This window comes from Gordionus sp. m RMFG-2023, chromosome 3 (assembly GCF_954871325.1).
Source record: "Gordionus sp. m RMFG-2023 chromosome 3, tfGorSpeb1-WG-v2, whole genome shotgun sequence".
NCBI classification, from domain to species: domain Eukaryota; kingdom Metazoa; phylum Nematomorpha; class Gordioida; order Chordodea; family Parachordodidae; genus Gordionus; species Gordionus sp. m RMFG-2023.
The window spans coordinates 19,106,456-19,126,509 of record NC_088777.1 but is presented as its reverse complement, the minus strand read 5'-3'; the positions used below and the strand labels follow the sequence as shown (position 1 = coordinate 19,126,509).

Genomic DNA, 20,054 nt, shown 5'->3' with positions numbered 1-20,054 from the left:
TTTAAATTCAATCATTCATTGATCTTTTTATAATATATATTAATACTTATATTTAAGCATTTATTAAAAACACTTTCTGAAAATTAGCATTTATATATATGAGATATTAATATAAATTTCGGTGTGAACAATTTATTTGAAAACTAAATTACAACAAAATTATCTATTAAAATTTAACACTTTCATTATAATATGATCATAATTTTATAATAAAATATTTACAAAAATTAATAAGATAAATTTGATTGTAAGTAACAATTTAAAAAAAAAAAATTTATATTATTAAAAAAAATTTTCACCGTATCAATGACATTGTCATTGCCGTCTTTATTAATTATTATTCATTTATCTTTAAATTTAAAATATAACTATTCATGTTTTTTGGGAACTTGTAGTCCCACCTCCATTTTTATAAAATAATGTTTTATTTTATTTTTTATTTTATTTTATATTTGATATGTTAATTTTAATATAATTTTATTTGATAGTAGTAATAAAAGAAATATTTGATGTAAACAAAATAAAAATAAACAATAACAAAACATAATACAATAAATAGTGTATAATATAGGGGGGGGGGGGGTGGAAGCATGTATGTTAAAGGAACTAAATATGATAATGAAAAAAGGATAAATTTGATTTTTAAAAAATCTCGGAGGTTATGCGGGGGGAGAGAGTATGCTGTCAACTCCACTGTATGGCTCTTTTACTACAAAAATCTATAGTATATGTATTTGATTGTCCACTAATAAATTACGGTGGTATTGCACCTGCCATATTTTGTCATCCTTTTAATAGGCACATCATAGGTGTATTCTACGATAACGTAGATTTTAAAATAAATAAATAAAATGTGATATAAAAATTCCTAAGGATATACTAATATTATTCCAATGAATTATTAATTTTGATGGATTCTGAGGAAAATAAAGTCATTTCCAAGATTTTAAATAGCTACCAGAATCTCAAACACATAAATGGATTTAATATTGGCTCCGAGTTAGATGAAACAGTTAGCCAAAAATATACGGCTTTTGAGATAATTGCTAATTATAGTCAAAGCTCTAATATAAAGGCACTTGTTGACGTTACTTTTTATAAAAATGAAATGAAACAAATGATTAACACCTTAATTATTCATATTAAGTTTAAAATTATTTTTTATATCATACAGCTTTTTTTTAAATTAGAAATCATCATGAAAAGTTAATATTTGATAAAGAATATGGTATTTCAGAGACAAAATGCAATCTTTTGGAGAAAGAAAAAAATGACCTATTGCTTAGCCATAAATTTTATCAATCAGATATTTTAAAGGTATAACTCTTATTATTATTTATATCCATATTAATGTTGTTTATTATATGCTTTAAATATGTTTTGACTATTGTGGAAATTTTTAGTTTTATTCTTCATGCTTTTCAAATATATCAAATTTTATACCAAATTTATACATATGTTTGACTTTTGATAATTTAATTTATACGTTAAATTATTAAACTTGATAATTTAATATTGCATGATCTACACCTAAATTTTTGATATATTTATTTTTTAGATTCTATTCATTTTTTTTGTATTTTTATTATTGATGAATATGAGAAAATTTATTTAAATAATACTTGTTCCTAAAATTTGTTAAGAAATATACATTTGATTTTTCTTTAACATATTAAATAACTACAAATATGTTTAATAAATTGTTTAATTTAGCCAAAATATAAATATTTGATTAATCCAATATTTAATTGGAATTAATAATCTTTTAAGATAATAATATTGATAAATTAGTTGGTTTCTTTTTTCTACATACTATGCAATGAGAATTTTTTTTAAAATTTTTTTTCATGGCATTTTTATTATTTTTTTCTCAGAGCACATCACTTTTCTTGTTAAATTCAAAATTTAAAATCATATTTGCCTTATGAATCAATTATATTTTTTAAAAAATTGAAGGCAATGATTTGCAAATTAATCTTAAAAAAGCTTACTATTAAAATTTTAAGAAAATATTACTTTTTATTCCCCTTGTTATGATGACTTACTACCAGATAGGTTTGGCATGATTAAATCAATTTTTTTTAATAGATCATGATTAAATCAATTTTCTTTTTTAATTGTATTTTAAATAATTATTAAAAAGAATTTTAATATAATTAACATATCATCAGCTTCAATAAAAGAAATATATTAATAGTCAGCTATTATCACCTAAAAGTTTAAATCTTGTTAATTATTGGAAACATGATTTTTATCACATTGAAATAACTAGAACCATCTCCAAAAACGTCAATGTTTTAATAATAAAACATATTCTAGGATAAGGTATTATTAGTCACACTCATCTAGTGTTTTTAAAATCCTGATTTGAGACGGTTTTTAAAAATGGTCCAATTAAGATTTTAGCCCAAATAATATTATGTAAGCCTCTTCATTTGGCAAATAGATTTCCAAATTTTTTTGCCATCTATGAACAAAATCTCTTAGGCTTACATAATATTATTTTGGTTATAACCTTAATTGGGTTGTTTTTTAAAATCAACCCGAATCAGGTTTTTTAACAATAATACATTCATAAAATTATATAAAACTTTATAATAATTATTAGAATATTTTTCATTATTATTGAATTTTTCTAAAAAAAAGTTTTTTGTCCCCTGAAATTTTTTTTAAAAAACTTCATACTTGGCCTTAATAAGGAATACATTATACATTTTAATTAATTTTTGCATAAATCATTTTTTAATCCAGAAATTATTTTTTTTGAATAATAAACCAGAGTGTCGAACTGAACTTCGAAAATCACAAAGCCTATATATAATCCAAGCTAATTTTTTTAAAAAAATTATAAGAGTTAACCAAGCTTTTATAAACCTATGTATTGGTTTTTTATATGGAAAAGGTGATACGCTAGATCGGGGCTCATACTGGGCAATCAGTCTCCTGGCACGGAATGAAATTTTGAGAGAATCTTAGAGAAGAGAATCAGAGTTCTTTAAAAGTTACGCCCAGGAAGGGAACTGCAAATGTGATTTTTGTGGTAAGGCAAATGCAAGAAATGTATCAGGCCTAGAAAAAAGCGATTTATCACTCTATGTAGACTTGGAGAAGGCATTTGACAGGATCCTGTATGAAGTTACTAAATGGGCTTTGAGTGATCTAGTTATAGAGGAATGATTAGTTATGGCGTACGAGTATCCGAAAGGTCGTTAGGACACATGGTGGTGATAGTGAGAGTTATAAAGGTGGGGCTACATCAAGGATCAGTTTAATATTTATCATAGTTATAAAGGAGGTGACGAGAGGGGTACAGGAAAGACTACTTTGAGAATTTCTATATGCTGTTGATCTTAATGAAACAGATTTAAATGATAAAAAAATCATATGGAATACGGTCATGGTCGCAAAAAATTTATACGGGATCGAAGGAGGGACTAAGGTGATGATTGAAGGCAAAGGATCAGGATAAAGGAAGAAACCGGCAATTTGCTATATGGTGTGTGGGAAAGGTGTTGCTATAAATTCAATTCAATGCATCAGCTGTCAGAAATGGGTGCATAAAATATGTAGTGGTGAGAACTGACGTTTGATGAAAGCAAATGAGACTTATATCTGTAAACGTGTTTATGATAATGATGACGCAGAAAAGGGTGCTTAATATCGAAATATAGCTACTCTGGAAAAGTGGGAAAGTTTTGTTATTTGGATGACTCGTTGAATGCAGGTTGAGGTGTTGATTCTGCTGTTGCAAGGGTAAAATATGTATGAAACATAGAAGCTGAAGGGAAAATTTATGTAAGCTGTGTGAGAAGCTTTATAGTCTACGGCGGCGAAATGTGGTTAATGAAAGCGACTCATGAAACTAAATTGGAAAGAACTGAGATGAGACTGGTCACATGAATGTGGGGGTATTTATGAGAAAGAGAAAACAAGCAACGAATTGCGAGAAAGAATTGGTATAGAAACCATTGGAGTGGTGATAAGAAGATATAGACCGAGGTGGTTTGGAATTGCATGTTGAACGAAAGACGCAAGTTGAGTAAGTAAGAGATGCACCTTATTGGAAGTAATAATAAAGGCCTGGTCAATGAGGGCGTTGATGAAAGTTATCGAGCGACATGGAAACAATGGGCTTGCAAATAGCTATGCTCAGGACCCTAAAACTTGATAATTATTAATCCTTATTGCAAATGAAAGTAAATAACAAAAGTCAAATATTACACTACAAAACAAGAGCGATGAATAGATTAGATACCATAACTGATTAATGTAAACATGATATTGATATATTTTAATTATACCCATGATTTTATACACAAAAAAAATTGAGAATAAAATTCTTAGTTAATTTTAAACTTTGTTTATTTCTTTATATTTTATTAATATTTTTAAGCTATATATGGGTTCCTCAATAATAATTGCAACCTTTATAAAATGTAATTTTTAAACCGAACCTAAGTCATTACTAAAAAAAATCTTGGAACCTGAACCAAACTGAATCTATATTATCAAAAGACTTAAAATAGTTTATAAATAAAAATATTAATTTTAAATAACCAAATATTGTTAACACTAAAATTTAGTCATGAATTATATATTTTTATTAAAAATTATATAAATAAGAAAATATATAATCGTTAATCCACATATAAACCGATGTTTAATGTAATAAAATTACTGGATTTTTGATTAAAAAATTTGTTTCAGAAGTTATTTTCCTCCAGGTATATTCTCATTACATTATAAAATTTTATTTAAATCAAAAAATCCTGTTTACCAATAAGAAATTGATAAATGACTAAATTATAATTTATGTAATATTAAAGCTAATTTTTGTAGTATTTATATTTTTATAACAATTCACTTCAAGTGTATGGGTATGGAAAAAAAGCAAAATCTTCAATAATGTCATTGAAGGTACGGGGCTAAAAATTTCGTTGACTAAGCCCCCAAATAAACTCCGCCGTATTTACGGATTTGATTACTACACCATCCTTTTTTTATTTTTAAAAATTATAACAAATCAAGATGGAAGAAAGACTAAAACTCATGCAAAATACGGTTAACACACTCAAAAGCGAGCTGGAAATTAAGGATGAAAAACATAGGCATGAAATGTTCGATATTCAACAAAGGCATAATAGTAAGATCAAAGATGTAAGTTTGTCATATCTAATTTATATTTGTAGTAATATTTTATTTAGAATTAACTAAAAAATATATTATAATTTATTTATTGAAGGGAAGGGGGGAGGGATTGGCTCTAATTAGTTTTAATTATGGAATATATTAATAGTTTTAATATAAATAGGAGACTATCGAGATCCCAGAATGTTTTATATACTGTTACTGCAAAAATATCAAAGAATCAGGCTTTAAAACTATTTTCGCCTATTTTTTTCCCCTATTCCTCTTCAGGAAAAGTTAATTTTTGTAATCGATTTATTTAGTGTTGTTTTTTCTCTGAAATAGAGCTAACTAAAGCTTTTATCTTAATTTTCATTTACTATAAGAAACCCTTCTTTTTGCTTATTATAAACTTCAAGGCGATTTCCAATTTTTTTTGATGCCTGGACTTTACTTTGCTTGATAAAATTTTTTGGTCAATAGTGAAACTTAACCATGGTCATTTGACCTTTCCACCTGGTTACATTATATATGAAATATTTTATTTTAATGTAAAGTGGAAGGGCGGGAGGTGCTGAATATTATAAAAATACGATTTTGGTCTTGACTTAAATTTAACGAATAAATGAGTATAATAGCCATATATCAATCGATACGTATTGGCCCGACGATAGTTATAATTTTTATAGATAGTAGATACCGCAACCGACTATTTAAAAATTCTATTTACTATTAAAAAAAACCCAAAATTATATTATATTAAGCTTTTGATTTTTATTTAATAATTCTTTATATTAATTCTTTTACTTCTATCATTCAGAAATACATTTAAGGAATTTAGTTCTTAATAACAATAAAATGTATGTAAGTGGCAGAAACACTTACTCAAGCCAATATAATAAATAAATACAAATTATTGAATAACTTTATTTTTAATTGCCACAGCCACCAGTAGACATTTTTCCCTTAACACTTTCCTTTTTTAAAAAGCTTTGGCCCATAAAATACGAATCTACACATATGAATGCCTAAGAATTCCTTTTCCTAAGACAGAAAATAGAAATATTTTGATCCTGCCCTTTTTTTAGGGACTCAATTATGTTTTCCATAATTGCACCCCCCTCTCCCATATAATTTTGTATTTTATATCGTTTTTTAAATAGTAGTATAGTCTTTAAATTAAAATTATGTAATAAAATGGTTTATAGCATAATGTAGACGTTCTCAAATACAAATAGAATAACTGGATTATTCTTATTAATTGCGTTATTCATACGAATCAAATAATTCATTATTTATATTCTTAAAAATCATAAAATCATGATTAATTTAATTTCTTCTTTCTAAATTCACAAAAAAAATGAATTATTAAGTTTTGTATAAATTATTCTCTAGATTAAAAGATAAACAAAATTTATTAATATGAAAAATATAGAAGCAAAACAATGTATTTAAAATCAATATGCTGATATAGATAAAATGAACTTAAAAATTACCTATATTATAGAATAAATCTGATTTAAAACATTCTCCAAATTGGAGGTTAATCCATCCACGCCTGTTTACTGGCATGCTATAAGATTTTAAACATCGTGCCAGTTGCCAAAAAATATTTATAAAACAATGGGCTAATGTCAAATATTTAGGGTGAAACGAGCAGGACAGACCTTCTATTTATTAAAATATCTATTTTTTATTTCATAATATTGCATATTTAAAAAGTTTAGGTAAATATATATTAAAATAAATATATAAAGAGCTAAACCAACCGATAAAATAATTTTTCAATATTGGACGGGCGGGTTAAACAAAATTTTTAGATAAATTGGCGGACCAGCGAATATATATTTATTAACAATGGAAAACTCAGATCCGCCCACTGCAGACCTCTACTAATTTTGTTCGCTAATATACAAAACCAGAAGATAACCCTTAACCCGGGTTCACCTTTTTCTTTAACACCCTAATACAAATTGAACCCCCAATTTTTGATTTACAATCGTGGTTAGAAATTTATAGTAAATTTTTAAAAAAATAGTGTAGAAGTTGACAATTCCGGATTTGTTTAAGGATTCCTTTGAGGGCAACATTTTTCTGAACCCGGGTTCAGGTTTCACACTCTATTATGCCTATTTAGGTTATCAGTTTTAAATATAATTTTTATTTATCAAAATTATTAATTTATCCATATTCGTTCAAATCGAATAATTTTCTGGAAATTTAAAATTCAACAAATTATTTCTTAAATTAAAAATATAAAAGGTTATTTTTTTTATTGATATAAGTCCCACATGACTCGGTCATGATTTGTTTATTATGAATATTTAGCATTTGATATTAATTTAATAAACAAATAAAATGACTCGAGACCAATATAGTAATGTTTAACAATACCTACAATGTAACTATTATATTTGGGTAACGGTAACTTGTTACATTTCAAGTAAGGTAACTATGTTATGTAACTAGTTAGGATTTGTAAAAGGTATTTTTTTTAATGTGAACTTTTTACTTTTGAAGAAAGTGGGATTCGAAGTCAAGCCCGTAGCATTTAATTTTCAAAATATATAAGTATCGGGGGGGGGGGGTTGGATATAAGCGGAAATTTGTATCAATGTATCTCAATTTTTATATAAAAATATTTATATTTATTGGATAATACCCAAGACTCAAACTTCGCTTGATAAGGCTATTAATGATAAAAACGACATGGTGCTAAAATATGCTAAAAGCGAAAAAGAAGTTTTAGAGTGGAAGAACAAATACGACAAACTACAAGATTTGCACTTACGGGAAACCAAGCTTAGGGAACAAATTAATGGTAAACTCAAAAACTCCATAGTTGAACTCAATAAAAGTGTCATTGCTTTTGAACAGAAAGTTATATATACTTTTTAATTATTACGTGATATAATATCAGATTCCTAATTTTTTAAAAAAATCATCCTTTTCCAAAATCATTTTAAACGCTACTAATACATCATTTAAAATTTAAACTATCAAAAATGTCATTTATTTTACAAAAAAAAGTTTTGAAAATGATTTGAACATCTTAGCAAAATATTGAAAACGTATATTTTTTTCTTATCTCGTAGAATAAAGAGTATTCGGCTTTAAAAAAGGAGCTAATTACCCAAAAAGAACAGACACAAAGTCAAGCTTTAACTTCGAAATGGCTACAAAATAAGTTAGACGCAGAAATTAATAATCATAAAGTACTCATTGATTTAAATATATTATTTAATCATATGTTTAGAAGTCTACGGCTGTTGTTAAAAAGTTACGTTCAGCCGTCAGAGTTTGTAGTCGTTAGTCGACTAATCAAGTCGTGAATTCAAGTCCACTCTAGTCGTGAACTTGAGTCGACTGGAGAACAAAATTTCAAATCGTATATATTCTTACATTTGTTCTGCTCTTTTTCAATATTCTATATTTTTACTTGAGATTACCAATATTGTGGTGTAAAAATATTTTGATTCTTACCTAAAAAAACAATTTTATCATAAAAATATTTAAATACCTGTGAGGGTATTAAATATTTTTCGCCTCAAATATATATAATACATTACATAATAAAATTTGAATTTCTAAAAATGTCTCTTTTTAAAAAAAATCGGCCGAATTGACAAGCCCCTTGCGCCGACTAGCCCTGATCTTCCATACTTCTATATTTTTTGTTCTATCTTAAATTTTGATGTTAATTATCAATTTTCTTATTTTGCTTATAACCTTTTATTTATACTATAATTAATTTCTTACAAAAAAATCAGCAAATTACACAATTTACTTTATTTTGTTTTCTAATTAACTAATAATAAGTGTATAATATAATAATATAAATAAAATAAGAAAAAATATATTATTATTATTACCATATATCCAAATCCTAGTTTTTTAAGGATAACCAATGCTTTAAAGTTGATGGTGCCATCCTATTTCTTTTTTTTGTCAAAAAATCTACTGACTTCCTGAGGGCTCTCTCACACGGAACGCTTGAAGTTTGTTGAGCAAGAAAATCCTTTGCAATCAGCAACAAGGTAGGATAAATTACGTTATTTTTTGCCTACCAATCTAATGTATAAAATTATAAAATATAATAAATCATACTATTTATGCCATCAAAAATGCAGCCAATAAAATGTTAAAAAATGTACGGCATATAAAAGCTATGTAAGCATATTTAGTAATTATATCACAATTATACTTGATCCTAATAAATATATGTCTAGCCTAATAGTTAAGGAATATATGGAAAAATTTTAATTATTGTAGAAAGATTTTGGATTTCCATAGCATAAATCGAATTTTCTCTTAATGATTTGGATACACGGGCGTATTTTGTTAGTATGCAGCACGAATTGAGAAAATAATTTATAATATTTTGTATTATTTTTAGGGAGGCTTTTAAATTTCCAGACTTTATGAGAGGAGATCCAAGATTATCTCAATGAACATTTAGCATCACCTTCTACTAATACATCAGAATGGTGGGCATTATCTATCATACCTTGTCAATGATTTCAAAGGATTTTCTTGCTCAACAAACTTCAAGCGTAAGGCAGTAGATTTTTTGACGAAAAGAAATAAGATGACACTATCAACTTTAAAGCATTGTTTATCATTAAATAACTGGGATGTGGATATATGGCAATAATTAAAGAATTATTATGTGATTGGTACATAATAATTTTGAGAATAATTGCAAGAAAAAAAAGCATTCCTTATGTCATTTTAATATTCCATTTTTAAAAAATAAGTTTTTATTTTATTTTTTGTTCCATTTTATAAAATACTAAATTTAATTTATATATAATTTAACGACTAGGAGGGATTTTTAGTGCCCTCTTATTCTTCATTCTTATCTGAATAATAAGATTTTGTCCGCTTTCTTTCAAAAAAAAACAGGCGACATGAGTTCTTTAAAGGACACATGTGCAAGCACTAGATTTTTGGCTTGTTATCTTTTAACATTACGCGTCAGAATGCCTTGGTATTTATTGGTTGTACGCCTCAAGAATAACCTCAAAAATAATCCAATACAGTAAACAATAATTTTTTATTAAATTGAAATATAATTTAAAAAAATGAACATCTGCCTAAACATCGACCTTTTTATATCCTATAATTAAAATAAATAATAAATAATTCTCTAAAATAAAAATAATAGCACTTATCCTGAGTCTTATAATTCAAAAAAAAAGCGTGCCGATGTTATAAAGCCATATTATTGCGCGTAATAAAAATATAATAAAGATTTTAAAAAAATATACAACAAAATACAAAAAAAAGACGCCAATTATAACAGGTATCAGTGATCTGCAAGTGTCAAAATTCTCCAGCTCAGCTCTGTGGGAATTTAGATGTTACCCTTTGTAAATATTTTTCCTGGCCCTGTTTCAATTTTTCACTAAGGTTGTCCAACATATTTTTAAATTTTCTTTTAATGTAAGGCCTAGACCAAAATATATGTTGTTGAACTAAAAAATAAACAACTATTTATAATGGAGAGTGAAAGTGATTAAATTAAAAACAGTATACTTTATTGATTATCAATAAAATATCATAAATCATCAAATACATATACAAAAAAAATTTTTGCCCGCCTGCCTAAAGAAAATTTTCATGGGCCGAGTATTGCAGACCACAGCTTGGTATTGCTTTAGTCTTGAATTTCGATTATTTCAAAATGATAATAATTAATATAAATGTGAAGAAAAAAAAGAAATTGAAATATGCCTTTTTATATTTATGAAATGAAATATACTATATGCTCGATAAATTAACTTAAAATTCCTTCTTCAAGTTTTGGTTGATCTCAGGCTTATAAAACCATCTTTAGAGTTAAGTGATTATTTATTTTTAACTATTTTTATAAAAATGAAAATAAGAAAAGATGAATGGGGGGGGGGGGGGTGATTTAATATTATTACTGTTTGATTTCCCGTTTTTTGAAGCAACATTAAAAAAGAAGTAAAATAGTTAATTAGATATTTTAACCAAAAAAACATTATAAACAGGGAATTATGTAATTAACCTCGCTATTTTATTCTTCAATCATAAAGACATCTTTCCAACTCGTTTAAATAATTTTGCTATAAACTACCCTTTAAATTCATTAGTTTTACCCTGCCATTTTTTCAAATTTTATTATCAATTTTTTTTCTTCTCTAAAAAACAGGAGACCAAAATACAATTAGAACTTACCATGAATAAATTCACCGAATTGAGGTCCGAACTTAATTCCATATCCTGTTATAATGGTTTAAAGAACGAGCAATGTCTAATTTTAAACCAGCAGCAAATACCTACTAGTCTCGCCTTGTCGAATAATAAACTTGAAAACGATGACGCGAATCGTCAGAGTAACAAACTAAATGAGGAGGGGGAGAGGAAATTGCAACTTAATGGAAATCCTGAATGGGTAACGAAATCAAACATTTGAGATAAATAAATTTCCCCCTTTTATCATTAAGTTTTATATATAATATACTAAAAATGTAGGATGTTCGGTCATATTAGTGCTGAAAAACTGAATATTTATAGTTCTTGGAGTATTTGGTTATCCAGGCCTTAAAAAGTATTTATTATCATAATGGACCAGATTTACGAAATAAAGACATTTTATTTAATTAAATATCATGCCCAATTCGAATCATCTAATTAACATTGCTCATTTTATCACATATTACAGGGTTTGATAAACGACGACGAGAATACTAAAGGCGATATGGAAGAAGTTGAAAAAGAAAATAGCAAAAGTTGTGAGCAGGTAACTAACTATATCTTTATAAAATAATTGCACAAAAAAATGAAGAAAAAGAAGAAAACAAATGAATAAAAAAATTTTTTTATTTTATATAAAGAAATATATTTTAAAAAATATACAAACCATATTTTTATTATTAATCTTATTTTTTTTTAAAAAAAGAATATTTGTAAGTCATTTTTAACACTACCTTTATTTTTTTAAATGATAGAAAAAAGACCTAATTTTGAAGATTGAATTGGATTTGATCAAAAACAAGCACAAAATAATACTAAACGAATTGGCCAACACCACATTCAAAGTTTTTAATGCAAAATATTTGTTATTATTTAAGTTTTTTTTGAAGAAGAATTGAAATATTAGACTAGGCCTGTTCATCTCTGAATGACAAAAAAATGGGGATTTTTTTTTATCAAATTAAATAAATAATAGTCTTTTTAATTTTATACAACGAAATATAAAAAATTAATAATCGTCATTTTGCCTATAAGTACAATTTTTTAAATCTTCAAACACCATAAACCAGCTCAATACTGTGGAACAAGATAACGAGGAGAACCTCAGGAGAATCGATTATTTGAAAGATGCCCTCGACGAGTCTCAAACTCTTATAAACTCTTACGAAATCAAATTTTCCGATTACGAATCGCGTCTAAAAGATTTTAAAAAGTATACTAATTTACTCAGTATCGCATAAATAATGCATTCGGTAAGATTCCCCATTTAAATATCCATCTCTCATATTAAAATGATAAATTTTATTTTCAAACTTACGTTTATTTAAAAAAAATTGATTTCAGAGATATCTCATTTCCTAGATAAAATCATTTATATGTCAAATTTGGTATATTCTTTCTTAAATCAACTTCATTTCAGTCTGACCTCGGACTTGGTTGCGCTCAACGCAGATATAGAATGTTTAAAGGAAAATAAAAAGGAATTTGGCTTAGAACTCACGAAGTCGCAAGAAAGGGAAAAACGTTTGTTAGAATTCACTGAAATTACATCGACAGAAGCTGCGAAACACTTGGCTGAAATATCTTTTTTGAGGGACAAGGTTATAATTTTTGTTAAATTTACCATACACAAATTTATATGAATTTGAGTAACTTCAATCCATTTCTCGGCGTTACAGTTCAGATTTGCTCATATTTTTTAAAATCTTAAACATTTTTAATTGCACAAAAATATTCATTTGCTGCAATATTAGATTAAGTATAATTTTTATACAACAGATTTTCATAACGTTGTTCGGTTTCTGTAAAGTATCTCTTATTTTGATATTGATACTAGTGTGTATCATATTCATTTTATTTATCTATATTAATTATATGTCATTTTATTAGTTTATTATTATTTTGTATAGTCAAACCTTTCTAATTTGAGCTCTCAAAAATTTGGGCAACTCCCTAATTTAATCAAAATTTTGAGTCCCAATCAAATTCCTATTAACTGCTATTAGAAAATGCCTTGATAAATTGGGCAACTGTCTACTTTGAAAAGTGTGCAGATTTTTGTTTTTTGTAGATTTGCTTGAGACATCTCTAAAGGGGGGGGGGGGTATTACAAAATTTATCATTTTAGAACATTCATATCAAATAACAAAATTAAAGAAAACAAATATAATTATCGTTAATTAAAAGAAATTAGGTTATTATTTCTGTTTTTATTTTTATTATATCATAGTTTACGATTGAAGTATAGTAAGTAATATAAATTCTTAATAAAATATAATAATGGAAATCATCATACTCAAAAAGAGTGTGCTAAAAGATTTAATATTACAAAAACTGTTCAGAATATTCTTATCTAAAGAAGACATTATCAAACGCCATGCAAATATTTTTTTTGTTTTGTATACTATCATTTTATAACAATTTTATATATTTATATTTTGTATAAATTTATTGCATACATAAATTATCTCATCACTTTGATGAATTAATAAAAAAATTATTCGAAAATGGTTGAAACATTATCTCACTTTTTGCTAAACTAATAATATAACAGATGATAAAAAAAATTTTTTTTAAAGTTAAAAGTTTTGATAAATTGGGCAAAAATCTTGGTCTCAACAATGCTCAAATTAGAAAGGTTTGACTGTATACATTATAAAACCAATAAAAATTTTCAGAATGAGCTTGAATTAAAAGACTACTAGATAGGGAATGTATAAATTCTATTCCTCCTAAGATATACATTTTATGGTATGTTTGAAAAATAAATATAATAATATTATTAAAAATAGGCTGACAAAATATCCACCGAAAACGAAAAATTGTCTCTCATCAATGAAAATATAGATCGGGAGATTAAAAAAATTGTTAGTATTTTTATTTAAATTTCTAATTATTTTTTTTGTTTTTATATAAATTTTTTGAATTTTATATTCATCGTAAATCCTAAAAAATTTTCTTGGTATTCTAAGATTGTTTCATAAAAGCGACTAACCTTTTTTATGATTCATTAATCAATTGAATTCTAAGTCTTTAATCATCCATCACTATATAATATGACCAAAAATAATGTCGCCTTTGAATGATCAATAATATTTTTATGTATAAAAAATGACATTTTTTCCCCCTCGCATTCTTAGATCGAAGAAAAGGCCAAATTGGTGTTGGAATTCAAAGAAACTTTGTTAACTAAGGAAAAACTTATCAACGAGAAGGACAAATTATGTGAAATACTTATTAACTGATAAATACAGATGAATACATATTATATCATAAAAATAAAATCCAGCAACTTATTTATTTTGAGTATTATTAGGTGGGATCAAATTTTTAAGTTAAATTAGACTTCATCTTTGCAGGGCAACCTAATAATAAATAGTATAAAAAATGGAAGAGGTGGGTGGCTTAAAATCAGACAAGTTATAATTACATATCATCGAAGGGCAATAAAAGGTATTTTAGTAATATCGATAATTAGACTAGATTTTGAACGAACATTGAATTTAATTGTCATTTTATGTTTTATCGTGTTACTATTCAGTCATAGAGGACAATAACATTATCGAAGATTTGCGGACCCAAGTTAAATCATATAAGAAGAAATACGAGGCCTGCAGTAAAGTATTAATATTGTTAACATTTTTATTTGAATTTTCCATTTATTATAAAAATTCTTATTTTTGCATACCATTACCTTAATCACATTTTATATAATAAAATCGCATTTCCAATATTTAATAAGATGATATAATACTAATTAACATTTTGTCTTGGAATTATAACCTGATTTTTATTTGGCATTTTTAATAAATTAATTATCCAAGAGTTTAATAAATAAACATTTATTATTGATAAATTTTAAAATACTTAGTTTTACCAGAGTTTGGAACATGGACGAAAAATGGTTGTCTGTTTTTAAATTTTACTTGGTTCCGGTTTCAGATTCTATTAAAGTATCGAAAAAACATTTAAACATTAAATAAACTCTAAGATGAATTACACAATAATTTTGTTAAAACCGGTTATAGGAATTGTTTAAATGGTTTCCGGTTCCTGAATTTATCGCTTTTCGGAGGGCTCCAGGTTCTAATTCCAATCTAAAACTCTGATTATTAAATTGATGAATATGATCATCTATCTGCTCTGAATAATTTTTCCCATTAAATATCTGATATCCATAGGATTTATCGCAACACCTCAAGCTTATCCATTATACTCCACATTTTGACTCTACTGAAACTATAAACTATTCATCAAAATTTCTAAGTTCGAAATCGATGAAATCAATCAATTCGATCAGTTCATTTTCTAATAGCAAAGAGGACGAGGACACCTCTTCCATAAAAAGTTGTTATTCGTGCAATATTCCGCCTGACAATGCTGTCATCAGAAGTAGCATACCCTGTGGCGAAACAATGTCTAATCTTAACGAGGTTTTGAAAGAGAAGCTATTTTTTATTCATTCATTGAAATTAAAGGCAAGCTAATTAGAGAAACTGCTACAACTTGGACTTACAATAAGAGAGTAATAAGGGGAATTGTTTTAAAACTCGAGAACGATTAAATTTTTATATTATATATTATGCATATCTCGAAACCTTTTTTTTTACATGTCCGTCATGATTATAAAATGTTGTCTTTATTTTTTAGGCTACTTCAAATGATCATTTAATTCACATACCCTTGGAAGATTCCTCAAATTCTTCTACCATCAACAATAACATGAAGCTTTTGATGGATAAAAGTATAAGACTTCAAAAGGCTTTAGTCAGGAAGAAGGAAAAAATTGAATTCTTGAACGATCACATCGTTAGATTGCAGGGAGAATTGCACAAAAAAGCAAAGTTTGTTGAAAAAATTAGAGCAAAATTATAGTATTTTAAAAAATTTTACTATATGATATGGTCTGAGGCCAAAATATATAAATTTAACGCTTAACATTAAAATAGAGAATAAAATAACAATTTTTGAGTTTAAGATATATTTCTTTTATTTATAAGAAAGTTTCGCCGGGCCTATACCTAAAAAAATTTACCACTGGGTTCAAGAAGACTCGGGCCAAGAAAAATTGATTTTACAAGTCTCTACAATATACTATATTTTATATAAATTATAGAATCATACAAACATTATTACTTAACGAGCACGCTGGAGCTCTTACGACAGAAGAAGTAGACGATAATAAGGTTAATTTCTTTATGATCAAAATAATTTTGTAATGAAAAAATCAAAGTTTATATTTACGATTAAGCAAAATCTCTATTTGTGGTTATTAAATATAAATATATCAATGACTAATTAAAATAACTATCTTATAATAGACCGTTTTTGCTGAATTTTTTATTAATCTTGATTGCCTAATGTTCTCTGAAAAATTGAAATGAAGGCATCGATGGCTCGGAAAAGCACCATAATGTCATCGATTTTTAACTCAACCAGAAACGATAAACAAATGACCCTTTCGTTGTCCCTCGAAATCAACGCCAAATTGCAAAACCTTCTCGAAGATTCTATACTAAAAATTATTATACTAAAAGTTAGTGATTTTTTTAATATAATATCGTTATATTGAAATTATATTTTATATAAATTTTATAGTCTGCAGGCTTGCGCCTAAATTGCTTCCGTTCTTAAAGGAAGATTTTCAGAGGGCAACTTGGCCTTTATAGCTTTCGTATTCAGCGCTTTTATTTTGAAAATTTAATATAAGACAAATGAAAGTTTAAAACAATGTAATAACACAATCTTATAGAATAAAGTAATGTAAAACTATCACAAAGACGAACGGCAATGAATTTTCTATAGTAATATGGCAAGCTTATATAGTTTTATACTAAGCATAGGATGATTAGTTTTGATTATAATAGTCATGGCGAAGTTTTTAAAAAATGTGGCTCTCGTCCAGAAAATTCGAGTTTGTGAAATTAGAATAGATGTGAATTAGTTGTATGTCCGATGCACCACTTTCATTGGAAATGGTAAGTGAACTGTCCACCAAGTCGGATACCTTTGCTTCCCAAACAATAATGATCCAGACGGCTCATCAGCCGGATTTTTATCAGTGTATATTTTGAGAGATAGTAAAATTATTAAGTCCAATTTTTATCATTATTTGGGGCGCCACTATTTCGATCTGCCTACAGACGTAATATGTAATAGATCAATCAGTAAAGATAGACGGTGGGTTGTCTTCTCTGGAGATGGTTAGAATAGCTCCAATACTAATGGCAAAGTAATTAGGTCACCACTATTTCGATCTCCCTTTTAAAAACCTAATATGTAGTGGGTGAATCAGTAAAGATAAACAATGGGTTGCCTTCCCTGGAGTTAATTATAATAGCTCCGAAACCAACGGCAAGCATTTTCTTAGCATTGATATATTGTAAAGCATGTTCGGGCACCTAAAAGAAGAAGGCAGCTTCCCTGTATGAATACATGCGAGGTTATCATAAACTAGTAGTGTTGTTAAACGGCTCGATTTGAGCCGATTTTTAAAAACGGCTAACTCAATTGTATATCCAGAAAAATATTAGGCAATCTTTAAGATTAGTTGGCACAAGTGTTTGAACATCTATTGGGCGAAATCTCATGGCTTAGATAATATTTTTCTGGCTAACATAGTGAGTTAGCTGTTTTTAAAAATCGGCTCAAATCAAGCCGTTTAACAACACTATAAACTAGCAAGACAGCCTGATGTGAGAATCAGAGGCATCGATGTAAACAGCATATAAGGTCTGGTCTGCTTACGAAGGGAAGGAACTTGCAACGCATTGATGATAGCTTTGACTTTGGTAGAGGCTAATTATGTTTCAACAATCGGAATTAATAATGCTTCACCCAATATAATGTAGTACCTTGAAAACAGTCTGGAATCCCCGTTATAGTGTAGGAAAAGTGATTTACTACTTCAACTGCTAATCCTTAAATGTTGATATGAGTGACACCGAAATACCTCCAGTAATTTGACGGATCTAATCCTGATAGGTTCATCAGCAGCGATCGTTTTGCGGTTCAAGTTTATGGAGACTCCTAAGTACATAATGTAAGGTGTAGGTCCTAAGGTAGACTTATTAATTAAAGGATACAGTATGAGATTATATATTTTGATATTAAATCAGTTTAACTCAAATATGAAAATGTAATTTAATAAAGAAGCATGAAATTAGTTATAAAAATATTTTAAATATTGTATTAAATTCGCAAGGTACTCAACCAGGCTGGAATCCGATTCTAGAAGTAAAGATTTTTCAAAATACGGCCTAGGGAATTATTTTCTTTGATTAAATTCTTTTTTAAATATTTCACCTGAGAAGTTTTGTTTATCGGAAATTATTTAAACGTGCGCCTGCTAGAGTTACTTTATTTATTTTTTTAAATAGAGAATCAAAAAATTTGCAATTGAGGAGATCCCTAGGTTTTAAAAAATAAATAACACTTGTATATATTAAATTTGAAACACCACATCAAATGCTGCGTCGAATTTTCTTTGCGCCCAATTGATCCTGCCGATTTTTCGGTGCGCCGAATTGACATTCGTTCAATTGTCGCTGCGCGAAGTTATGTCTATGCTCAGTTGATCACGCCAAATTGTCGATGCGGCTAAATGGCATACGCTTAATTGTCGCTGCATAGAATTGACACCCGCGAATATATGTGATACCCACTGTTCATTATTATAAACACATATAATATGGTCCTTTAAATATAAACACGATATCCTCTAAATAATTTAACAGATTTGAAAAACCAAAAATGGCCATTTTATATTTTTGGTATATTTTTTTGGCAAGTTGTTAATTTGTAAGCCATATATTTTTTTAACAAAAATGTACTTGTCCAATATGATAAATTGCATAATTTTACCTAAACTAAACACTCTATCGCTAGATTTGGACTAAAGTTAGCCTATGGGATATCTTAGGATAGGATTATATTTATTTATTGATTAATATCATCTAAATAGCCTATAAACGCGTGATATGAGTTAGGGTTTATATTTTATTTAAACAGAAATAGAACTAATATAAATAAATATTTGTTTAAATTGGACAAGTACATTAAATTAGATTTTCTTTTTTTTTAAATGCAACTCACAAACTACCTAGTAGAAATATTGTTGATCTTTATTTCTATATTAATGAAATAAATATATATATTAGGAAGGTATGGAAAATTTGGGAAGAGAAATCTCCAAACTATTACAGGAAAACAAGGCTCTCAAAATTTCATAGGACAATATTATCAACATAATTTACAAAACACATATTTTTGAAGAAAATTGTATATCAATAAATTAATATAAATATTATAATATATATCAAATATGTGACTAATTTTTTGGAAAAAAAACTACATCTACATTCATGCAAATACTATTATAAAACATAGACATAATCTACCTTAAAATTTTAATATTTATTATTATACTACTGCTTTTAACCAAAACTAAATGTTCATATCGTTTTAGTAAATATAAATTATATTCAATATTTTAAAGATCAAGTTTTTTTTACACTTTATTAAATAAAAGCAAATTGTATAAAAATATTAATTATCGGATTTTATAATTTTAAAACCCAATAGCATCTATTATTATTTTATTATATTTATTTGCTTGAGCATGAATTCATTTTTTGATTTTAATGATTATTATTTATAATAATGAGTAAAGTATATTTATTATCGAATGCAAAAATAAATAAAAT

General features: G+C 26.9%; 1 protein-coding gene across 2 annotated transcripts; it reads left to right on the top strand.

Moving 5' to 3' along the window:
- The first annotated feature begins 833 nt into the window (after nucleotides 1-833).
- Nucleotides 834-20,003, top strand: LOC135927695 (coiled-coil domain-containing protein 186-like). Of its 2 annotated transcripts, XM_065463860.1 has the most exons (19): nucleotides 941-1,012; nucleotides 1,057-1,146; nucleotides 1,191-1,317; nucleotides 5,029-5,157; nucleotides 7,795-8,007; nucleotides 8,223-8,342; nucleotides 11,306-11,548; nucleotides 11,819-11,896; nucleotides 12,105-12,194; nucleotides 12,420-12,562; nucleotides 12,770-12,950; nucleotides 14,142-14,216; nucleotides 14,490-14,574; nucleotides 14,891-14,970; nucleotides 15,531-15,782; nucleotides 16,000-16,193; nucleotides 16,466-16,535; nucleotides 16,736-16,885; nucleotides 19,509-20,000. In XM_065463860.1, exons 1-19 carry the CDS (start codon nucleotides 1,005-1,007, stop codon nucleotides 19,578-19,580), a joined length of 2,400 nt encoding a protein of 799 aa, XP_065319932.1. In that variant the 5' UTR covers nucleotides 941-1,004; the 3' UTR covers nucleotides 19,581-20,000. The 2 variants fall into 2 exon arrangements, with proteins under 2 accessions (XP_065319931.1, XP_065319932.1); XM_065463859.1 differs by having other exon boundaries at nucleotides 834-1,146; nucleotides 19,509-20,003.
- Nucleotides 20,004-20,054: the final 51 nt, after the last annotated feature.